The sequence below is a fragment of the Podarcis filfolensis genome, assembly GCF_964270895.1.
Source record: "Podarcis filfolensis genome assembly, chromosome: 1".
NCBI classification, from domain to species: Eukaryota; Metazoa; Chordata; class Lepidosauria; order Squamata; family Lacertidae; genus Podarcis; species Podarcis filfolensis.
This window is the reverse complement of record NC_139604.1, coordinates 61,576,116-61,594,687: the sequence shown is the minus strand read 5'-3', so window position 1 is coordinate 61,594,687 and position 18,572 is coordinate 61,576,116. Positions and strand designations below refer to the sequence as shown.

The 18,572-nt window shown below is 41.7% G+C and overlaps 1 protein-coding gene and 1 long non-coding RNA gene across 2 annotated transcripts in view; one reads left to right on the top strand and one right to left on the bottom strand.

Moving 5' to 3' along the window:
- The window catches only part of MUC5AC (mucin 5AC, oligomeric mucus/gel-forming), a 60,122-nt gene that overhangs the window by 30,662 nt on the left and 10,888 nt on the right, over nt 1–18,572 (bottom strand). Inside the window, exons 7-26 of the mRNA XM_083623855.1 lie at nt 18,210–18,319; nt 17,773–17,989; nt 17,082–17,207; nt 15,438–15,555; nt 14,402–14,540; nt 12,295–12,405; nt 11,377–11,446; nt 10,907–11,044; nt 9,825–9,989; nt 8,846–8,940; nt 8,270–8,396; nt 6,425–6,677; nt 5,464–5,516; nt 4,974–5,074; nt 4,202–4,353; nt 3,947–4,085; nt 3,727–3,840; nt 2,987–3,169; nt 1,232–1,471; nt 453–609 (exon numbers count right to left, since the gene is read on the bottom strand). Of these exons, the coding sequence (XP_083479981.1) occupies nt 453–609; nt 1,232–1,471; nt 2,987–3,169; nt 3,727–3,840; nt 3,947–4,085; nt 4,202–4,353; nt 4,974–5,074; nt 5,464–5,516; nt 6,425–6,677; nt 8,270–8,396; nt 8,846–8,940; nt 9,825–9,989; nt 10,907–11,044; nt 11,377–11,446; nt 12,295–12,405; nt 14,402–14,540; nt 15,438–15,555; nt 17,082–17,207; nt 17,773–17,989; nt 18,210–18,319 (2,808 nt within the window). The remainder of the gene's footprint in view (nt 1–452; nt 610–1,231; nt 1,472–2,986; nt 3,170–3,726; nt 3,841–3,946; nt 4,086–4,201; nt 4,354–4,973; nt 5,075–5,463; nt 5,517–6,424; nt 6,678–8,269; nt 8,397–8,845; nt 8,941–9,824; nt 9,990–10,906; nt 11,045–11,376; nt 11,447–12,294; nt 12,406–14,401; nt 14,541–15,437; nt 15,556–17,081; nt 17,208–17,772; nt 17,990–18,209; nt 18,320–18,572) is intronic.
- On the top strand, nt 4,309–8,898 carry LOC310767091. Its single transcript, XR_014550613.1, has 3 exons — nt 4,309–4,402; nt 6,548–6,613; nt 8,773–8,898. It is a non-coding gene; the product is annotated as an uncharacterized lncRNA (long non-coding RNA).

Here is an 18,572-nt window from a genome sequence, read left to right as displayed (position 1 = left end):
AATTTAATGAATAACAAGGCAGGCAGCTAGTAGCAGCAGCAGTACTTGTCCCAGGGAAAGTCTTCCTATTTTCCTTGACCTCATGGTCACAGGCAGCTATGGATTGACAGCACGGGAGACAGTAAGGAGGGGAATTGGACAGTAAGGAGGGGATATGCTGAGATTTAGCATATTCTGAAGACATTTAGCTCTTGCAAAGTTAGGATAAATTCAAATGTTCTTGATATGAATTTGACAAGCAGGAATCATGTTGTGATCGCGTCACTGCATTCAAAATGAATGCAGAAATTGGATTACAAAAATATGCAAACGTTCAGCAATGCTTCAACCTACTGCATGCCATCCTACCACATACCATATATGGTGCTACAAATACAGAAACATTAGCCTACTCCTTGTTCTCACTAATCTATCTTTTTGTTATTACTTTAAAAGGAATGGGCAGTACTCACGGCAGATGTCTGGAGTTCTCCAAGAAATGCAACTGCCAGCTTCATTGCACGCCTGAGCATAGGCAGCTACAGCAGTACAGAAGCATTCACAGTCTCCCCCAGTGTCACAAGCACAGGCATCAGAGATGCAGGCTTCATAATATTTAGTTGGTTCTACCTGTTAGAGAAGGAATACACATGGTTTGATTTGTGGTTCAGTCTTAGCAGGCCATGGTCGGAGAGGGAGGGTGCATTTTCTGTTTTTTTTTTTTTCAATTACAGTTCTCGTTTCTCCAACAAAGTCAGCATGGAAAATTTGTGACATCAGTCATTGTTTTTATTTTCAAGTTGCACATTTTGTTATAGCAACAGAATTGCATGCAGAGGCAATTTGTTGTTAATAATAAACATGAATGCTTCCGAAACGTCAAGCGGACGTGAAAAGGTTATGTATCATCTACCATTAGTAATTGTCAAGGAAGTAATTTGTCATTGAAGCAACGGGTATTTTTATGCATCCACTGAGGAAAAAGTAAAATTGGTTGGCAACCCTTTAAATATTAATTATCTATTAAATGTGTTAATATCAGGCATTTACTGTGCTGGGGAGCCTAACCAATCTGGGGCTCACATTTAACTTTTTCTTATCTGAATTATCAGCTGACAGAATGACAACACATTTTTATGTTGGTCTTATGCAGTGGTTGGTATAGCCTGTCCCAAGAGCAGGCACATCAAGTCTTAAGCTTGGAGCTGTTCAAGTGTCCTATACATTCTTTTAAAAATGCATTTGCCCATACCTGAGAGTGGCAGGAAGCAAACACTTTGCTGTTAATGATGCTACATTGCTTCTGGGCCCAAGAACTCCTATATGGATTTGTAGAACAAGGGTCTCTGCTGCCCGGGGCATCTGGGCAAGTGGGAGACACCTTCCAGCTGTTACCAAACTCCAGTACATCTCCTACAACAGACTGGCTCCTGGTGGTGAAGTCGTTTATGTCATTGCCATCATAGTTTCCACAGAGGCCACAAACTTGACCCTGCAGAGAGACAAGCACAAGTTAATGAGGAGTGGAAAATTTATTTTCCTGGGATTAGAGACCCTGCATTTTCAAAACGGAATAATACTTTGGTTATTTATAGTGACTGTCATACTTTTTAGTTAATTTCTGCAGAGGAAGCTGACAGCATGTACATGCATGGATAGATTGACTGTCCCCATTACATGAACTGATAATTTCATGTGCTCAGAGACCCTATGTACACATCAAACACCGAATTAGCACACCTATTTAAGCATAGCCTCATAACATATAAAGTATATTAAAAGTTATATTTTAGGCTTCTACAAGAACAATTGCTCCAACAGTTGCTTTTTTTTAGCAGAAAAAATGGCATAGGCTGATTCCCCACCCACTCTCAATCACATTTTTTAAAAAATAATTTCATTCAAAAAGATTCTTTAAAAAATAATGATATATAGTTATTTTGTGAAAAGTGAAGGGAATCAGATACTGCTTACCATAATTACAAATAAAAAAAACAGAAACTTGAGTGATTTGTTTCTGCATCATTAGGGAGTCCTTGAGAGCAGAGATGGTAATCTCCTTGGGTTTGATTCATTCACCCTTGGTCAACCCTCCTAAGGCTGCATTGCAGTGATGGATGGGACCAAAAGTAGATGCAGCCACTGCACATTCTCTCTCTCATACACAGGCACACAAGGGAATTATTACCACTCACTTTCCTGTGTATCAAATGATCAATTTGATGACCAGAGGAAGGGCAGTTTCCATCACTATCCGGATGTTGTGCTTGTCCAATTTGGGATGGCCAATATTTACATATGAATGTGAATGTCAACGCTAACCATATTTTGGATATTGACAATCACAGCATATATTTTGCTGCATTATTATGAAAAAACAAACGAACCTTTACTATACTATACTATCACAGTGGTAACCAACACGGTGCCCTTAAGATGTTGTTGAACTACAACTCCCATCAACCCCAGGCAGCATGGGCAATGGTCAGGGATGATGTCAGGCACCATGTTGTCTATCACTGTCCTGTAACCAGTCCTGTGCACATTGATCATGCAAGAAAAAGTAGTTCTGCGATAGAAATGATAGCTAGAATGTAAAGAGAGCCATTCATGATCTGGCTGATATAGTCTAGCATTCTTTTCTCACAAGGGCCATCCAGCTGCCCATGGGAAGCCCACCATGAGATCACATAAAGAATAATCAATTTCTGGAGTCATACTTCATCATAATATGAAGTTAGTACATTGTCTTGTACTTTGTTTTTAATGTGACCAGTTTCTCATTACTATCAATAGTTCTTCATACAGACAAAGAACCTATGTTAAACTGACTATGAAGAGGTCAAGTAAGGGGATTCATCTGATAAATCAACTGACTGGAATATTTAAATGCTAACATTAGCTCTTAATGTTTGTCCTTTACAGAATTTCCTGGAAGAATGTTGTAGCACTTCTCTTTCATTACACACACCCCCCTATATAATCTGATCTGGCATCCTCAGCATACCTTAAATTCGTCATTGAGTTTGATGAACATACTGGTTTTCTTGTCCCACAACAGGACCAGTCCAGCTGTGGTGTCAATCACCATGTAGATTCCCATGTAGCGGACCTTGAATGGCACTTCACCTCCACCAGAAAGCCTCTGTACCACTGTAAATTTTTCATCAGCGAGTATCAGCTCATAGTTCTGAAAGATGAAAAGCAACAATAAGTTGTAATTCAGCAACTTCTCTTTCAAGTAATTACAATTTATTACTAAACTGAAAACTATGGAGAGACCTGGTCTGAATAGAGATATTGGATTCTTGTCTCATTACACATGCTAAAGCTATTTTTGGTCATCTGTATACTATCCTTTGCTTTTTCCTGTAGGACTAATTCCAGTCGTTAACAGTGTCAACAGGTTTACCATACCCATCGAGTCAATCACCCATCTCCTACTACCCTTCTAAAAAACCCTACCCCACCTTCCCACTATATATAAGGGTCTTCTGTTTCAGTATCTGAAGAAGTGTGCATGCACACAAAAGCATATACCCAGAACAAACTTAGTTGGACTCTAAGGCGCTACTGGACAATTTTTTATTTTTTTTATTTTGACTACATCAGACCAACATGGCTACCTACCTTTACAGCTTAGTTACTTTGCACTCCATGATTTCCTCATTTGTAGATTTAATATAACCCAGTTCTGTCCAGGTGCACAAGTCATATTTTGCGTTCATCTTGCGTGAACCTACTTACCCCCATGAAGACTTTAATGGCTTTTGAGCAGGTTGTTCCGGTGGTGCCACAGGGGATGTTCTCCGTGATCACTCTGAAAGTCCCTGCATTTGAATTGTTTTTACCACAATGATCCTGTGGAGAAGAGGGTTATATGGTGTTCATGAACACAGCTTGCCATATCAAGACTAAAGACTCTGCATTTCAAAAAAGCAAGTGCTTGGGGAGAAAAGTATTATACCTGGACCAGTGTGTATTCACAGTCTCCACTGAAGCTATAGCGTTTGCCATCAAAAGTGATGTAATGACCATCTCCATAAACAGAGCATGTTGCCAGGCAGGGTTCAGTGGAGCACTCCCACTTTCTGTTCTTACATGTACTGCACAGACAGAAATATGGTTAAATTTCACAGTGGCGGGGTTTGTTTGACCACCCCCCCCATTTAGATGGAAGAGTTCAATACTTTTAGTTCAGCTTATAACAGGCGATACGTACCAAGTATTACATTTCACCTTGATGCTGTCCCCTGGCTTGTATGTGGCTTCATTGTGAATGCATGGACACTCTTCAGCAGCTACACACCCCCCTTGGCCATCGGACACCAACTCCTTGGGACACATGCAGCCAGAGACGCACTGTGTGCTGTACTGTAACAGAAGATAAGGCAGCAAAAGATGTTACTTGACAAATCAATAGGTGAGAAACAAAAGTGTCTAAGATACTAGACAGAGTGAAATCAGTATCTGTCTCCAGTGGTGCGTTACCAATGAAGAGTCAATTAATTAGCAAGCTATGCAAAACTGCTTCAAGTTTACTTTTTCAGAGGAGTTTAGGTGTGGAGAACTTTTCTTGAACTCTTTGAGAGAATGCTATTATAAATCACTAGATTGTGACTTGGTATATTGATACCCTTGATTTTTTTAAAAAATGTTGGGTGTCCCTTGATTTAAAAATAATGTTGGGTGTAAGAGTGATTCACAAGTCATAGCATGGTGGTTAAACTGGTTTACCATGCCCTGCACCTCCCTGTCTCCACCACTGAAGTACCTTCTGATGGGTTCTGTAGGCTAGCTTTCGTCATTGCCTCTGATCACCCATCAGCATGACTCCTATTTTGTAACAGGAGACCATGATGAATGCTGAGCGGTGCTGACAGTTTCATAAATTCAGGAAAGAAGTGATAACTGCAATCATCATGGGACCAATGTAATACATAAATTGAACAGGTAATTTAGATAAGAAATGGTTACAATGTAGTCACACTTACGCATTCCATGTCAAGGGTCTGACAGCTCTTCTGACACTCGGCTCCAGTGGCTCCTACTGTGGCATTAGTGCAGTCAAAGTAGACCATGGGAGCAAAACATTCTGATAGAAAGGAGAGCTAGATGAAATCTCAGCTTGAAATTAGACATTAGCCACCATAACAGTGAGTGTATGTCATGAAAACTAGTTCAGGGCACACCATTATCAACACCTCACTTAAAGACACACATAAAAATCTTTGTACGACGACAACATTATATTTTCACTCCCAATTTTAAGACAGGGGATGGTGGCTATCTTGGCTATGGTTCTTAGCAGATAATAGGAACTTGCATCACTCACGGTTGGAAAACAACTCCTCACATCTGTACATTGGAGGGAAGCTATGGGATATTTTCAGCCAATCTACGGAGGACTCAAAGTCCAATTGAATATTTCAGTTTTACAAGGTCTCTGGAACTACTATTATCTTTTTCTGTGATTTGGCTTACCTGGTTGTGGTTTCACTTCTCCAATGCACTGAAGCTTTCCTTGTGTGCAAGTGCTGCAAGAGATGAAGAATGTTTCTTACTTAAAAATTGAACCAGTTTTATGAAGAGCAGTTGTTCTTGCCTGGCTAAAGGACAGCAACAACAAATCCTTCACGGTGTGGAATGCTGAATTGTCACCTTGTGACCAAAAGGAAAATGTTTCCCTTAAAATAGCCTGTTAAAATGCTTTAAGAATTCCTCCTTGGTGGATCTGGACTGGGGTGAGGCATTTTTATCAGGAGTGGACAGACCTCAGAGATCCACAGGGCACCTATGGTGCTGTTGCCAGTCTCAAGTTCTCTCCTCACCCTCACCCTCCACCAGCCATTACTAGAAAGCCCGTTTTTAACAGATGCGATAGTTTAATGGTGGGAGATATAGGATAGACAAAGGGAAGCACAAAGCATAGTTAAACTATGGAATTAATTACCAGATAACATAGTGATGGTTCACAACTTGGAAGGCATTACAAGAGGATTAGACAAATTCATGGAGGACAAGGCCACCCACAGCTACTAGTCATGATGTCTTTATATTGCCTCCAGTATTGCCTCTGAATAATGTTGCTAATGAGCATGAGCTGGGTTGCTATTGCATTCATAAGTTGCTTGTGAGCTTTGCACAGGCTTCTGGTTGGCCATTATGAGAATAAGATGTTGGACTAGGCAGGCCTTTGGTCTGATCCAGCTGGGCTCCTATATTTTTCTCACATAAATAAGAAACTTTGGGGCATTTAGAAATGTGTCACAAAGGCACCTAATATCTAAGCACCAGACATTACAAAATTAAATTGACTGAATCTTCCAAAAAACAAAATTTTAAAAATCATAATTAAGGGCAGCTTTGAAGCATGGTTCTATGGAAGGAAATTTTGGCTATTCCCATCACCTCGTAACAATGCTTATTTCAAACCATCACTTACCATATGACACCATTTTCATGGATAACTTCTCCAGACAGTAGAGGAGTCCCTTTGTAGTAGCAGGGGCAGCTGGTAGCAGGTACACATTTGCCGCTCTCATCCATATACATCCCTTCTTCGCAGGTGCATCCATCCACGGAGGTGAACTTAATGTTGCAAGTGACATCAGGCTCACTCAGAGATCGGCAGGTGGGTTGGCAGGAAGTAATGTTGTAACGGTAAACCAGGGTTTTGGGACACATTTGGTATTTGGCTTGAGAGAGGGAAAAGAAAAGAAGTTGTTCCAGAGGTTATCTAAGGGCTACTGTGGCTATAAATTACTAGACGTCGCAGGGTACAATGTATACTCAAAAACATTGGCTGTGTGTGTTTAGATGCATATCTGTATATCTAGATGCTGGGCTCTAGTCCCAGAGGCTGGAGAAGCTTAGGATGTCTGCCTCACCATCCACTGTGATGGGATGTTCTGGGTACAGTGACGTATGCTGCTTTGTGCATAAAGACTCTATGAACGATTGCTTGGGTGCCTTGAATTAAATTTAACTTGCAGAAGGGAAGTTACTATCTTGTATGGGTTTATGAAAAGGAGCCTGTTCAAAACGTGACTAATCCATGTAATTTCTTGGCCTTTGAATCAAGCTATGTGATTCCAGATTCATCTTTAAATCACAGCTTTGAAAACTACTCATTTGATAGTTTGTGTGTTTTTCTATCTTTTCCAAAAAATATGTCTTTTACTCCTAATTTCTAATCCAGTGCTGTCAAGAATTCTTTGGTGTAACTAGAGAGAGAAACTAGCACATGCTCCATTATTCACATAAGACTGTAAGGTTTTTCGGTTGTGATTTGCCTCCCCATGGCAAACAATAACTTTATTTCCTTCTGAACTTTCTGCAGCTCCCGTAAGCCTCATCTGTATCTGCTCACCAGATTAAGTCTTTCAGGAAACTACTGGAACCACTTTGGGGTTGTCACACAAACAAAACATAGATGCTTCAAATTCCTTTAAAATCATGTCCAGGATAATTTTGAAACTACAGCTGCTACTAACTGGCAAAGATCGGGTCCACATAAAAACCACCTCCTTAAAATGAGTTGTTTTGATTCATCAGTATTTCAGGCTGTGGAGGGGATCAAAATTATCTTGAGAGGGAGCAAATTGAACCAGGTGGCCTTGTTCTGATGTGCAGTTGGGGAAATTCAAAATGGCAGCCAACAAAAAAAAACTGCCTTCTTTGCCACTTACTAGCAGGCAGCAGTTGAATTTCTATAGAAAAAACCACACATCTACAGATGAGCAGATGTTTCTCTCTAGCAGCTCATTTTATTTGAGAGATGCAGTAGCTGAAGCAGATGCATCAAAAATAAAGTCACAAAAATGAAGTGGTGTTCTAAACAACTGCAGTATATTTTTAAACCCAAAATGCCAAGACTACTTTTTAAAAACATTTGGGTTTCTTTCTTCTTTTTAAAAAAGAATCAGTTATAATATGCATTGTTACATTATGTATTATGCACCCTGCACCCTCCCCAAACCTGTTCTTGAGGGTTGGGGGAACTCCAAGAACACATTTAGGGGGTGTCCAGGTAGGGCGGGGAGAGAAAAGAGAAGAACTTTCCATCTTGCGCTGACAGAGATTCACTTAGCACCATGTTGGATACTTAAAAGTAAGCTCCATTAATTTCATTGAGACTTACTACTAAGAAAACTTGCAAAATAATTCAGTGACACTGAAAAAAATCCAAAAATGTTGGGGTGAATCATGGTTTGGAGTTCTATTTGAAACACTTTGACAATCTCCTCTGGTCACTTGCTTTTTGGTTTACAAAATCCTCATAACTTACTACAGATGCTGGTTCTCCATCCGCTCAGCAGCACTCCCTTTGCAGCACAGGCTCTGACATAGGAGGAAAGGGCAGCACACATACAGTCCTCACTCCTTTCACAATTGCAGGTATCAAACATACAAGTCTAGGGAGACAGAGAATAGCCATTAATATTAACTCCCCCCCTTCAGGGACATTTGCTCTTAAACCTTCACTTGAAGAACTCACCTATGAATTTAATCTAAAAATATGTCTTTATATTTCACATTGCTTGCTTTAAACTACTGAGGACCTGGGAGTTTCCTGAGAACCAGCTGCTTAAATGTTAACCTCTGTCTCAGAAGTTGGCAAACTACATGGCCAACCACACAGAGTGGAATGAGGAGATGTTTATATTTAGTAGTGAAGCGAGAAATGAATATGTAGGATAACATGATATGGCGATTGATAATATACATTAATGACAGAAAGTTTGGCAGAGAGTATACTGAAGCCCTGACATTGTTTATCCACTCTAACAGGTTTAATTCCCACCCCCAGGAGTTATGTTCAGATTCTCATTGGCACTTCAAAGAAAGAGAATGTACAAAGTACCGTGTGGAAAACAGCGGGATCTACTGCAGAGTGGCACTTCTGAAAGGGTCCATTGCTGTCCGTCAGCAGGCCGCACCAGTGCGAAGCATATTTTTCTGTACAAGAGAAAGGGCAATGTGGTTTTATACATATTACTGCAGAGATGGGCAATGTGTTTCAGCCCAAGGAACACATTCCCTTCTGTGCAGCCTCTCAGGGACCTTACGCCAGTGGTGGGCAGGGCAGAGCTACAAACTTCACCTTTGTACAATAGTCTAGTTCCTTCAGACTCATGCATCCCTCTATATCCACCACTCAAGCATGTAAGAATCACTATCAGAGTTCGAGAACCTATTCCAGCCAGTCAATGAGAGAAAATACTGTATTAGAACTTGCTCTCATTGTTAACTGTATCTTTCTGCCTTCCTTCTGCATCATATAGTTGTGCTTGCTTGCTCAAGTCACCTATAATCTGCTTTAACCCGTCATCTTTTGTCTGTCATGCCATTTTTCTCTGCTGTCTTAATACACCATGATCTGGATAATGTGGAATAGTCTGCAATGATTGTTCCAGCTGTACAAAGCCTTTTTCTCTTACGGGGAGCCATTGTCATCTGAGAGCCAGTGTGGCATAGAGCAACAAACTATGACTTAGAGAGTGTGTGTTGGACTCACCCACCCAGCTTTTAAGATCCCTAGGTGTCCAAAAACCAGTTACATTCTCTCAGACAAGCTTACCTCACAGGGTTGTTGTGAGGATAAAATGGGAGGGAGAAGAATTAGGATGCTGCATGAAGGAAGGGTGAAATATAAAAGCTAAAAAAGTCAACATGACCTTTATGTCCTTACCAGCCCTATACAAGGGCAATTTCTATTGTACAATAGTTAATAGAGTTAATGTGAGTTTCTGCTTAAAAAATAATTCTAAAGGGTCTTTCTAATTAGGCTGTTGGTTAAAGAGTGTCCTAGGATAAAAGCTGCAAAGTATCAGTGCACATACCATTTTCTATGCTGAGAGTACATGGGTTCTCGAAAATATTTTTGATGTCAGGACAATTGGCCTGTGCTTTCCACGTGTTGGCAAATGCAGCTGAAGTTCCTTCTACTACTCCACTGGCAGCTTTGAAGTCATCTGCTTGGACATTGTTGAAGTTTCCACAGAGACCTGGAACAAAACCATGGGGACTTTAAATAACAACAACAACAACAACAACAATTTTATTATTTATACCCCGCCCATCTGGCTGGGTTACAGCACATAAAAAATGGTAAAACATTAGACATTTAAAATTTCCCGATACAGGGCTGCCTTCAGATGACGTCTAAAAGCCAGATAGTTGTTTATTGCCTTGACATCTGATGGGAGGGCGTTCCAGAGGGCGGGCGCCACTACCAAGAAGACCCATTGCCTGGTTCCAGGCAACCTCACTTCTCACAGTGAGGGAACCGCCAGAAGGCCCTCAGAGCTGGACTTTAGTGTCCGGGCTGAACGATGGGGGGTAGAGAAGCTCCTTCAGGTATACTGGGCCGAGGCTGTTTAGGGCATTAAAGGTCAGCACCAACACTTTGAATTGTGCTCGGAAATGTACTGGGAGCCAATGTAGGTCTTTCAAGACCGGTGTTATGTGGTCTCGGCGGCCGCTTCCCAGTCACCAGTCTAGCTGCCACATTCTGGATTAGTTGTAGTTTCCAGGTCACCTTCAAAGGTAGCCCCACGTAGAGTGTGTTGCAGTAGTCCAAGCGGGAGATAACTAGAGCATGCACCACTCTGGTGAAACAGTCCGCGGCAGGTAGGGTCTCAGCCTGCTTTCCAGATGGAGCTGGTAGACTGCTGCCCTGGACACAGAATTGACCTGCGTCTCCATGGACAGCTGTGAGTCCAAAATGACTCCCAGGCTGTGCACATGCTCCTTCAGGGGCACAGTTGCCCCATTCAGGACCAGGGAGTCCCCCATACCCCATAGTACACCTTTCCTGTCAGGATTCAACTTTAAATCCTTGCAATCCTTCATACAGCATCACAGTGATTTCAGTGAACATCTCCTCTATGTCTTGAGACTAATGACTAATTGACTCACTTACCACATGTCTGCTCTTTGTGGGTTGGGTCCAAGCGTACAAATAATTGCATGATGGGCACGAGCTGGATCTGTAACTGGAGGCCCAACTTTGTATCCACAACGATGAAGAAGGATGAGGGCCTGAAGATGGTGACATTGGCTGTTGAAGTGGAATATAATGAGTTTACTAATGGGACCAAACATTTCATCAGGTGTCAACTGATCATTCATATGGCTATGGCATTTGCTACAAGGGGGGGGGGCACGAGGGTATGTGCATTTTGCATACTTAACAATGAGGTAACAACTGCTTATGCTTAGCATTTTAACCATTTTCCCTAGTAAATGGCCTTCTAGCATAAGAGAAAAGTCCAAAATCCTAAGAACATCAGAAGAGCCTTGCTGAAGGTATCCCTCATGTTGAGAACAATAATAGAGTAGGAGAGTGAAGAATGATGAATGTCATGTGTTATCTCTGAAAGGAGAACTTACATGCTGAGATAGGCAGCTGGGAAAGGATCATATTCACATACACGACCCCACTAGACTTGATCACAACTACCTGGCAGAGGAGAAAGGTAAAGATAATGATGAACAAGTATGGTTAAGAATATCATATGCACTTGTTTTCCTGTTTCTTTGTGACTTTGGATGACACTGCTCATGCACATAAACTTCCAACAAAATCCACATTGTATTGCATCTGTAGCAGTGAAGCCTCTGACACCAGTTGATTGTGCTGGAAATGAACTGTTCATGAGTGCTCCAACTGCTCAGGAAACAAAGCTGCTAGAATGTCTGGAATAACTTTTATGAGGGAAGGGACAACTGTCAATTGACTGGAATTAAATCCTCACCCAGCTCTCTATGGATCAGAGTAGGTTTGTGGGGCAGTCTGGAGAATGGGAAGAATCACAAGGAGATAAGGAAGCAAAGGGAGGGAGGGAGAAACCGGAAGCAAGTTAGTTGAAGGAAGAGAGCACTAGGCCAAGGAACAGTAACCAGAGGAAAGGATAGATATGGGGAAGGAGACTTGAAGAAAGGAGCATTGGAAACAAAGAAGTGGGAAGAGAAGGAAAATGTGCAAGGAAGGAAAGGTGGAGGGCTTGAGGTTGTGGGGCAGTGGGCCTGCAATATTATGAAATCTAGACTGTGAAAGGACTTACTGTAACCTAGAGGGGAAATGAGGGCCACACAAGGGGACTGAAGTTCACATTCTGATTGGGACAGGTCAGTTGGTTTATTGTTAGGAGTAGTAATTGAGACTAGGAGATAAAACTGAGCAGTTCTACACATTTTGCATAAGACTGAACATATTTGCTGTTTCACTGTGGGCGGAAGGAGTGCTTCTATAAATCAGTGTGTAATCTCCCTTTTGAGCATATAGTTGGCCTTGTTTTCCATACTTACTGTCTCTCCTCCATCTATGTTGATGGCGATGCCTTTCAGGCAGGTCTCGGTGTCTGTCAGGCCACATTTTCGAATGTCTCCCAGAACAGTGAAGGCCTTACTGTCACAGAGCTGGAAGTGAAGAACACAGAGTGTAGGCAGCATGCAATGCTTGGCTTTTTATATAACCATTACCGCATGGCTTTTGAGCTAGCTGGGTTGTTTATTTAAAATAATGACAGCCTGCTTTTCGTTGTCAATATGGGGCAACTTCCCACAATTAAAACAATATAATGTCATTTTTACAACATGTTGCTAACATGTTTTAAAAAACAAAGTATGATATAAATAAGACTAAAACGTGATAATTTAGCAAGTCAAATATCATGCCAAGTTCCTATGGAAGATTAAGAGCTTGCCTAAACAAGCATACTTTACCTTGTATTTGAAAGGCAAGGAAGATCATAGAATCAACATTTCTCTTAGAAGGGTGTTTCACAGAATAGGAGCCAGTGCTGTAAAAGGTCTATCCCTTGCTCCCATTGATATTTCATTGCAAGGAGCTAGCACATGAATAGGGCATCCTCTCCATTATCTTAATGGGCAAGAGAGCTCATGAGGTAAAAGAGCTCCCAGTGTTTTGCTGGACCAACACCTCCAGATGCTGCTGAACTACAACTCCCATCATCTCTGACTGTCCGGAGGCCACAGGGTCCCCATCCCTGGCTTAGGGCTTTATACAGGAAGTAATCTGAGGAGAGGTGCTGATTTGAAGTGAAAGCTTCTGGACTGGATGTAAACTAAATTAGTCATACTTTAGCCCCATTGAAATTAAGTATTGGCTAAGCTCGTCCCATTAATTTAATGGGAACTAAGTCCAACTAGATGGGATGTGGGTGGCGCTGTGGGTAAAACCTCAGTGCCTAGGACTTGCCGATCGCATGGTCGGCGGTTCGAATCCCCGCGGCGGGGTGAGCTCCCGTCGTTCGGTCCCAGCTCCTGCCCACCTAGCAGTTTGAAAGCACCCCCAAGTGCAAGTGGATAAATAGGTACCGCTTTATAGCGGGAAGGTAACGGCGTTTCCGTGCGCTGCGCTGGTGCTGGCTCGCCAGAGCAGCTTCGTCACGCTGGCCACGTGACCCAGAAGTGTCTTCGGACAGCGCTGGCTCCCGGCCTCTTAAGCGAGATGAGCACGCAACCCCAGAGTCGGACACGACTGGCCCGTACGGGCAGGGGTACCTTTACCTTTACCTTTTTTAAGTCCAACTAGCCAACCTAGCAGTTCGAAAGCACATCAAAGTGCAAGTAGATAAATAGGTACCGCTCCGGCGGGAAGGTAAACGGCGTTTCCGTGCACTGCTCTGGTTCGCCAGAAGCAGCTTAGTCATGCTGGCCACATGACCTGGAAGCTGTACGCCGGCTCCCTCGGCCAATAAAGCGAGATGAGCGTCGCAACTCCAGAGTCGGTCACGACTGGACCTAATAGTCAGGGGTCCCTTTACCTTTACCTTTAGGTCCAACTAGCTTAGTCTCAATCGACGTTTTGTGAGATGAGCCTTGTCAATGAGGCTGTGTCCTTCAGATGTAGCATACACATAAAATCTATAGGGACTCAGACCCAAGATTTTCCAGGCCCCATTCCATCTCCCCAGCCACTAAAAAACACTCTATGTGCTTGGTTTCCCAGTCTGAGAAATACACTGCAATACTTAAACAGCAGTGAATTAAACTAGCCTTCCGCAACCTAGTACCCTCCAGATGTTTTTGGATTCCAACTCTCATCATCCCAGACCAAGGCCATGCTGGCTGGTGCTGAAGGGGGTTGTTGACCAAAATATCCAGGTTGAGGAAGGCTGAATTGAACAGTTGCATATGAAATCCCCAAAGCATGGCAACTGCAGTTCTTTCCTATGGGACTTTTGCAAAAGCCTGCTGACATCAACGTACTTATTTTATGTTGGACTCTTTGCTGGGGTTTCCTGTGTACAGAAAATTACTGTTGATGTCAATAGCTTAATTAAATCAAACCTTTTTCCTGTGACATTCTAACCAAGCCATTTTGATCCCTGCATGTGGGGATTTCTCCATTGCAAACCTCCCCAAAAGTTAAATATTGCCTTTTGGTTACCTTAGTTAAGACATAGCTACAGTCCCCAAAGACCGAATAACGTTTCTCATCAAATGTGGAGATGTGGGAGCCTCCTTCAACAGAGCACATTCCGGGGCAGTCAAGGCTGACACAGGCCCACTGGCCTCCAGTACATGTACTGAAGAGAAGAGAGTGGTGTGCATCAGGTGACAGTGTACACAAGGAAAACAAAACAAGCAAAAAAGAAAAGTACAATAATTAAAGCTAGGCTATTTTAATACACTTATTTCCCTTTCTTTAAGTGCTGCTGTAGGTTGTGGTCTTTTATTAATGAACAACTTTTCTGTAGGTAATCCAATGTTCCTTGATGAGCTATAGCAATGTTAATAACTGTTTTTGAAAGACGTTGAAACAATAAACAATAAATCATAACCCGTGTATTCCTGAAGGCTTCATATTTCAAAACACACTGCTGAAATGGGGCCCTTTAGTTAATTTTGGAATAGAAACGGATTAATGTCGCATATTTGAACAAAAGCCTCTTTAAACCTTCATCTCCTTCATATAAAATATGAATGCATTCAATGGGTTGTTGTTTTTTTATTTAAAAAATGGGGTTTCTCCTCCACCTCCTCCTTCACAATGACATTAACCTGCTCCTTTAAAAAATCCTCAAATATCTCCTCTTCTTTGTGAATTTTGATGTCAAATATACCTGGAGGGATATCCTAGAAACAGCAGGATATCCATTGAATATGGATACCTGTACTTGACATTCAGCCATATTAATTCACTCATATTAATCTGATGCCTGTCAGTTGGTGTTTTTTCAGTATTTTGTAGCTTATTTTGTTTCATATCATTTATAGTCTACCTTTCTTCTGTCACGGAACCCAAGGGAGCATCCATGTGGCTCCATGCTGCAGTGTTTTAGCATTTGACGCAGTTGACACTAAAGTAGTAAACATCAATACTGAGATTCTTTTTTTAATACCACAACATTCTACGCTTGAGTCATTATTCCCATCACATTTATTTTTTAGGCAATAGGAATGAGAAGATGTGGGTGTCTTACCATGCAGTGCACTGGGATGCAAAAGAAGCTCCAGGAGAATAAGTGTCTCCATTGTAAGTACAGTGACAGTCCTTCACAGCGATGCAACCAGAGCTGCTTATGTCATCAAACACAGTGCCTAAAAGAATAAGGAGGTAGGTTAGGTATCAGTTTCATTGTTTTTAAGATCTGTGAGGCACATTACACCATTACACTGACTTTGGTATTGTCATGCCAGACTCCTGATGGCAACCTACCATGTTACCATTTTCCAGTAGCTCGAGAAATTGGCATTGTGGGAGCTGCATTATGCGGGATGAAATCCACTGGGAGCAGTCAAGTACAACATTCCTTGTTTTGCTAGAGTGGATATGCAAGGGAATGTTTGGTTCAGCCAGTCAAAACTTCCTGTCTTCCTGGCCTGGAGCAACCTTCCTTGCATGTGACTAGTAGGTGGGCATGACCTTTCCAGACCTGGTAAAAGGCAAGTCACGCTGCTACCTTCCCCTTTTTGACCTTCCCGTTTGTCCTGTCTGCTTCCTGCATCACCTGGACTGTACTGCTGGCTGCCACAGCAGTTCCCCATGTTATCTCCCATATGAGGTAAACCTGTTTGTACATGTGTGTAACTTTAAGCCTAAAGCCTGCCTTCAGGGATCACACTGTGCTCTGCCTGATCATGAGTAAAAATACTTTTTGTTACTTATGAATAAGACTGTGGTGTCTTTATTCTTTTAGGAGGGATTCAAAAGAAGTCTTATCAGGAATATTAGAACATATCTCAATCTGGGCAACCCAGATTGAATTGTTTATTGTCTTAAGAAACTCACATGAGTTTGCAACCAGTTTTTTGCTCTGTAAGAAGGGGAATGCACTCTAGCAGAGTGAAGAAACTTGCTAGTGCAAGTTGGGAAGGATATTAATAATCAATATATCCTTTCCTGCCACCCTCAATATTCTCACACATTAAACACCTGTAGTAGTAGTAGTAGTAGTAGTAGTAGTAGTAGCAGTGTGTGTGTGTGTGTGTGTGTGTGTGTGTGTTCTTGACCAGGTTTGCTTTGTTTTAAGAGCATACAAGCTACCATGCTGGATTGAGCCATCCAACTGAACACCCTGCCCTCATAAAACTTGCCAGTCATTCAATCTCAGCAAAGTTCACAGGGATTTCTTTTTCCCTCTTTCTGCTAATACTAGAACTAAGCATCACCCACTGAAACTGAAAGTTACTCAGAATAGCACCAGCACTTCAGCATGAATTAAATAAATACATGCATTTTTTTAAAAATGAAAAAGAACGATCTTTTTGATTGTATGTATTTCTGGTTTGCCTTTCTGCAAGAGTGTATGACCTTTCCAGCAAGAAGTATTATAAAATAATTGAAAACATTTTAAAAATAAAATTAAAATATGCAAAGAAGTGTGCATATATTAAATTTTTAATTTGCCTATCCACAAAAGCACTCTATAAAGATATATAGAAAAAACAAGATCCAAAATAAATCCAAAAGTGGGGGGGGATTAAGAACCACCCTTAATTTTCATAGCAGAGGATAGCAATCATGACTATCTCATTTAAAACTGTAACTGAGGAAGCTGTTTTCTACGGAAAGCTATTAATATCCAGAGCCCCTGCTGTCAGCCTAATGTTGTTTGTTGACTTACCTGGTGGACAAAAGCAGCCATCTGTACAATGATCTTCACAGAGCTGGGACCTTTCGGGATTGGTACAAGTATTAGAACAGGGGGAGCCACATTCCTGGTGTACCATATTGAAAGGGCATGTCTTGGCTGAAAGGAGACATGAATTAAGAAACATTAGATGACCCACTATGTAATTTTTGTGTTGGTTGTTTTCTTGAGGTGAAATTGCTTTAAACAAATGGTGTTTTATGTTCTGGTGAGGTTTTTTTTTTAAGCAGGAGTATGGAAAACAAGCCCAGTGAGGGGAAAATTAAGAAACTGGGTATATGTATACTAGGCAGAGACAAGAAAGCACACTTCTAATACATGAAGAACTGTTGCACCAAACAGGGAAAAATTGTGTCTTCTGCTGCCCCAGAGGACAGGACTAAATCAAATGGGCTTAAGCTACAGGGGGTAGACTTCAGTGGAACAGGAGGAGAATCTTTTTTGATGGAAAATTCTATTCAAGAATGGAATCCATTGCATGGGGTTGGAGAGATCCCTCTCTCACTAGAGGTCTTTAAGCAGAGGCTGGGCAACCATCTGTTGGGCTTACTGGTTTTCTGTATTAAGCAAAGGATTAGGCTAGACGGCCTACAACAGTGCCCCCCACATTATGATTAATTGAGTCTGACCCAGAGAGGCGGAAGTGCCTTTCAGAGATACTTACCACACAGATCTTCTGTCCTCCATTCCATTGGCAGTCCACCAGCATGGGCACATTGCCGGGAATATTCAGCAAAGGTGTTGCAAATGCAGTAATCAGTGGCAGACTTATCACAGCTGCACAAGTCTTGTACGCAAGCATCAATGTAATCTTGTACTTCAACCAGTGCATTGCAGCCCATGAATGCTTCACCAGTCAATACTGTTTGGCAGACAGTACTCTGGAAGTAGGAAATAGACAGTGTGTGTAATCAATGGGCTTCATAAAGCGCCAGTTAGCTATTGAACTACTACTGATTTTAACCAATGATATTTGTAAGTTAGCATTTATTTCCAAAAGTTCATTGTCTCAGTGTCTTTTGCATTCCCTTAAGACAAAGCAAAGGGAAAGAAAATATCAGGTCTCCCTTAAAAAGAAGGTACAACAAAAAGAATCCTTACAAACTCCTGACTGCAATTGCTTGCAGCTGAAGGGGCAGGATCTTGGCATTCTTCGGTGGGTCCATCCATCTTCTGCATGTTTCCAAACTGCACAGGATTCAGTTTGATGTCTGCAATAAGTATGAATAGCATTATTTTCAAAATGGTCATCCTAAAATTGTAGTTAGAGCAGGAGTAGATAGGGTACAGCCAACCCTACTGGTTCAGGGTGGCACAGGCCACATCTTTATTTTCTTTATGCCAGATAAGTTTGGCAGATGGATGTAGAAGCAAGAGCTTGAGCCCATGAGGTGACAGCCAGGTCAACTACTGGAAAGATATATTTTAAAAGTCCCCACCCCTGCCCATTTACCTCAAGAAAGC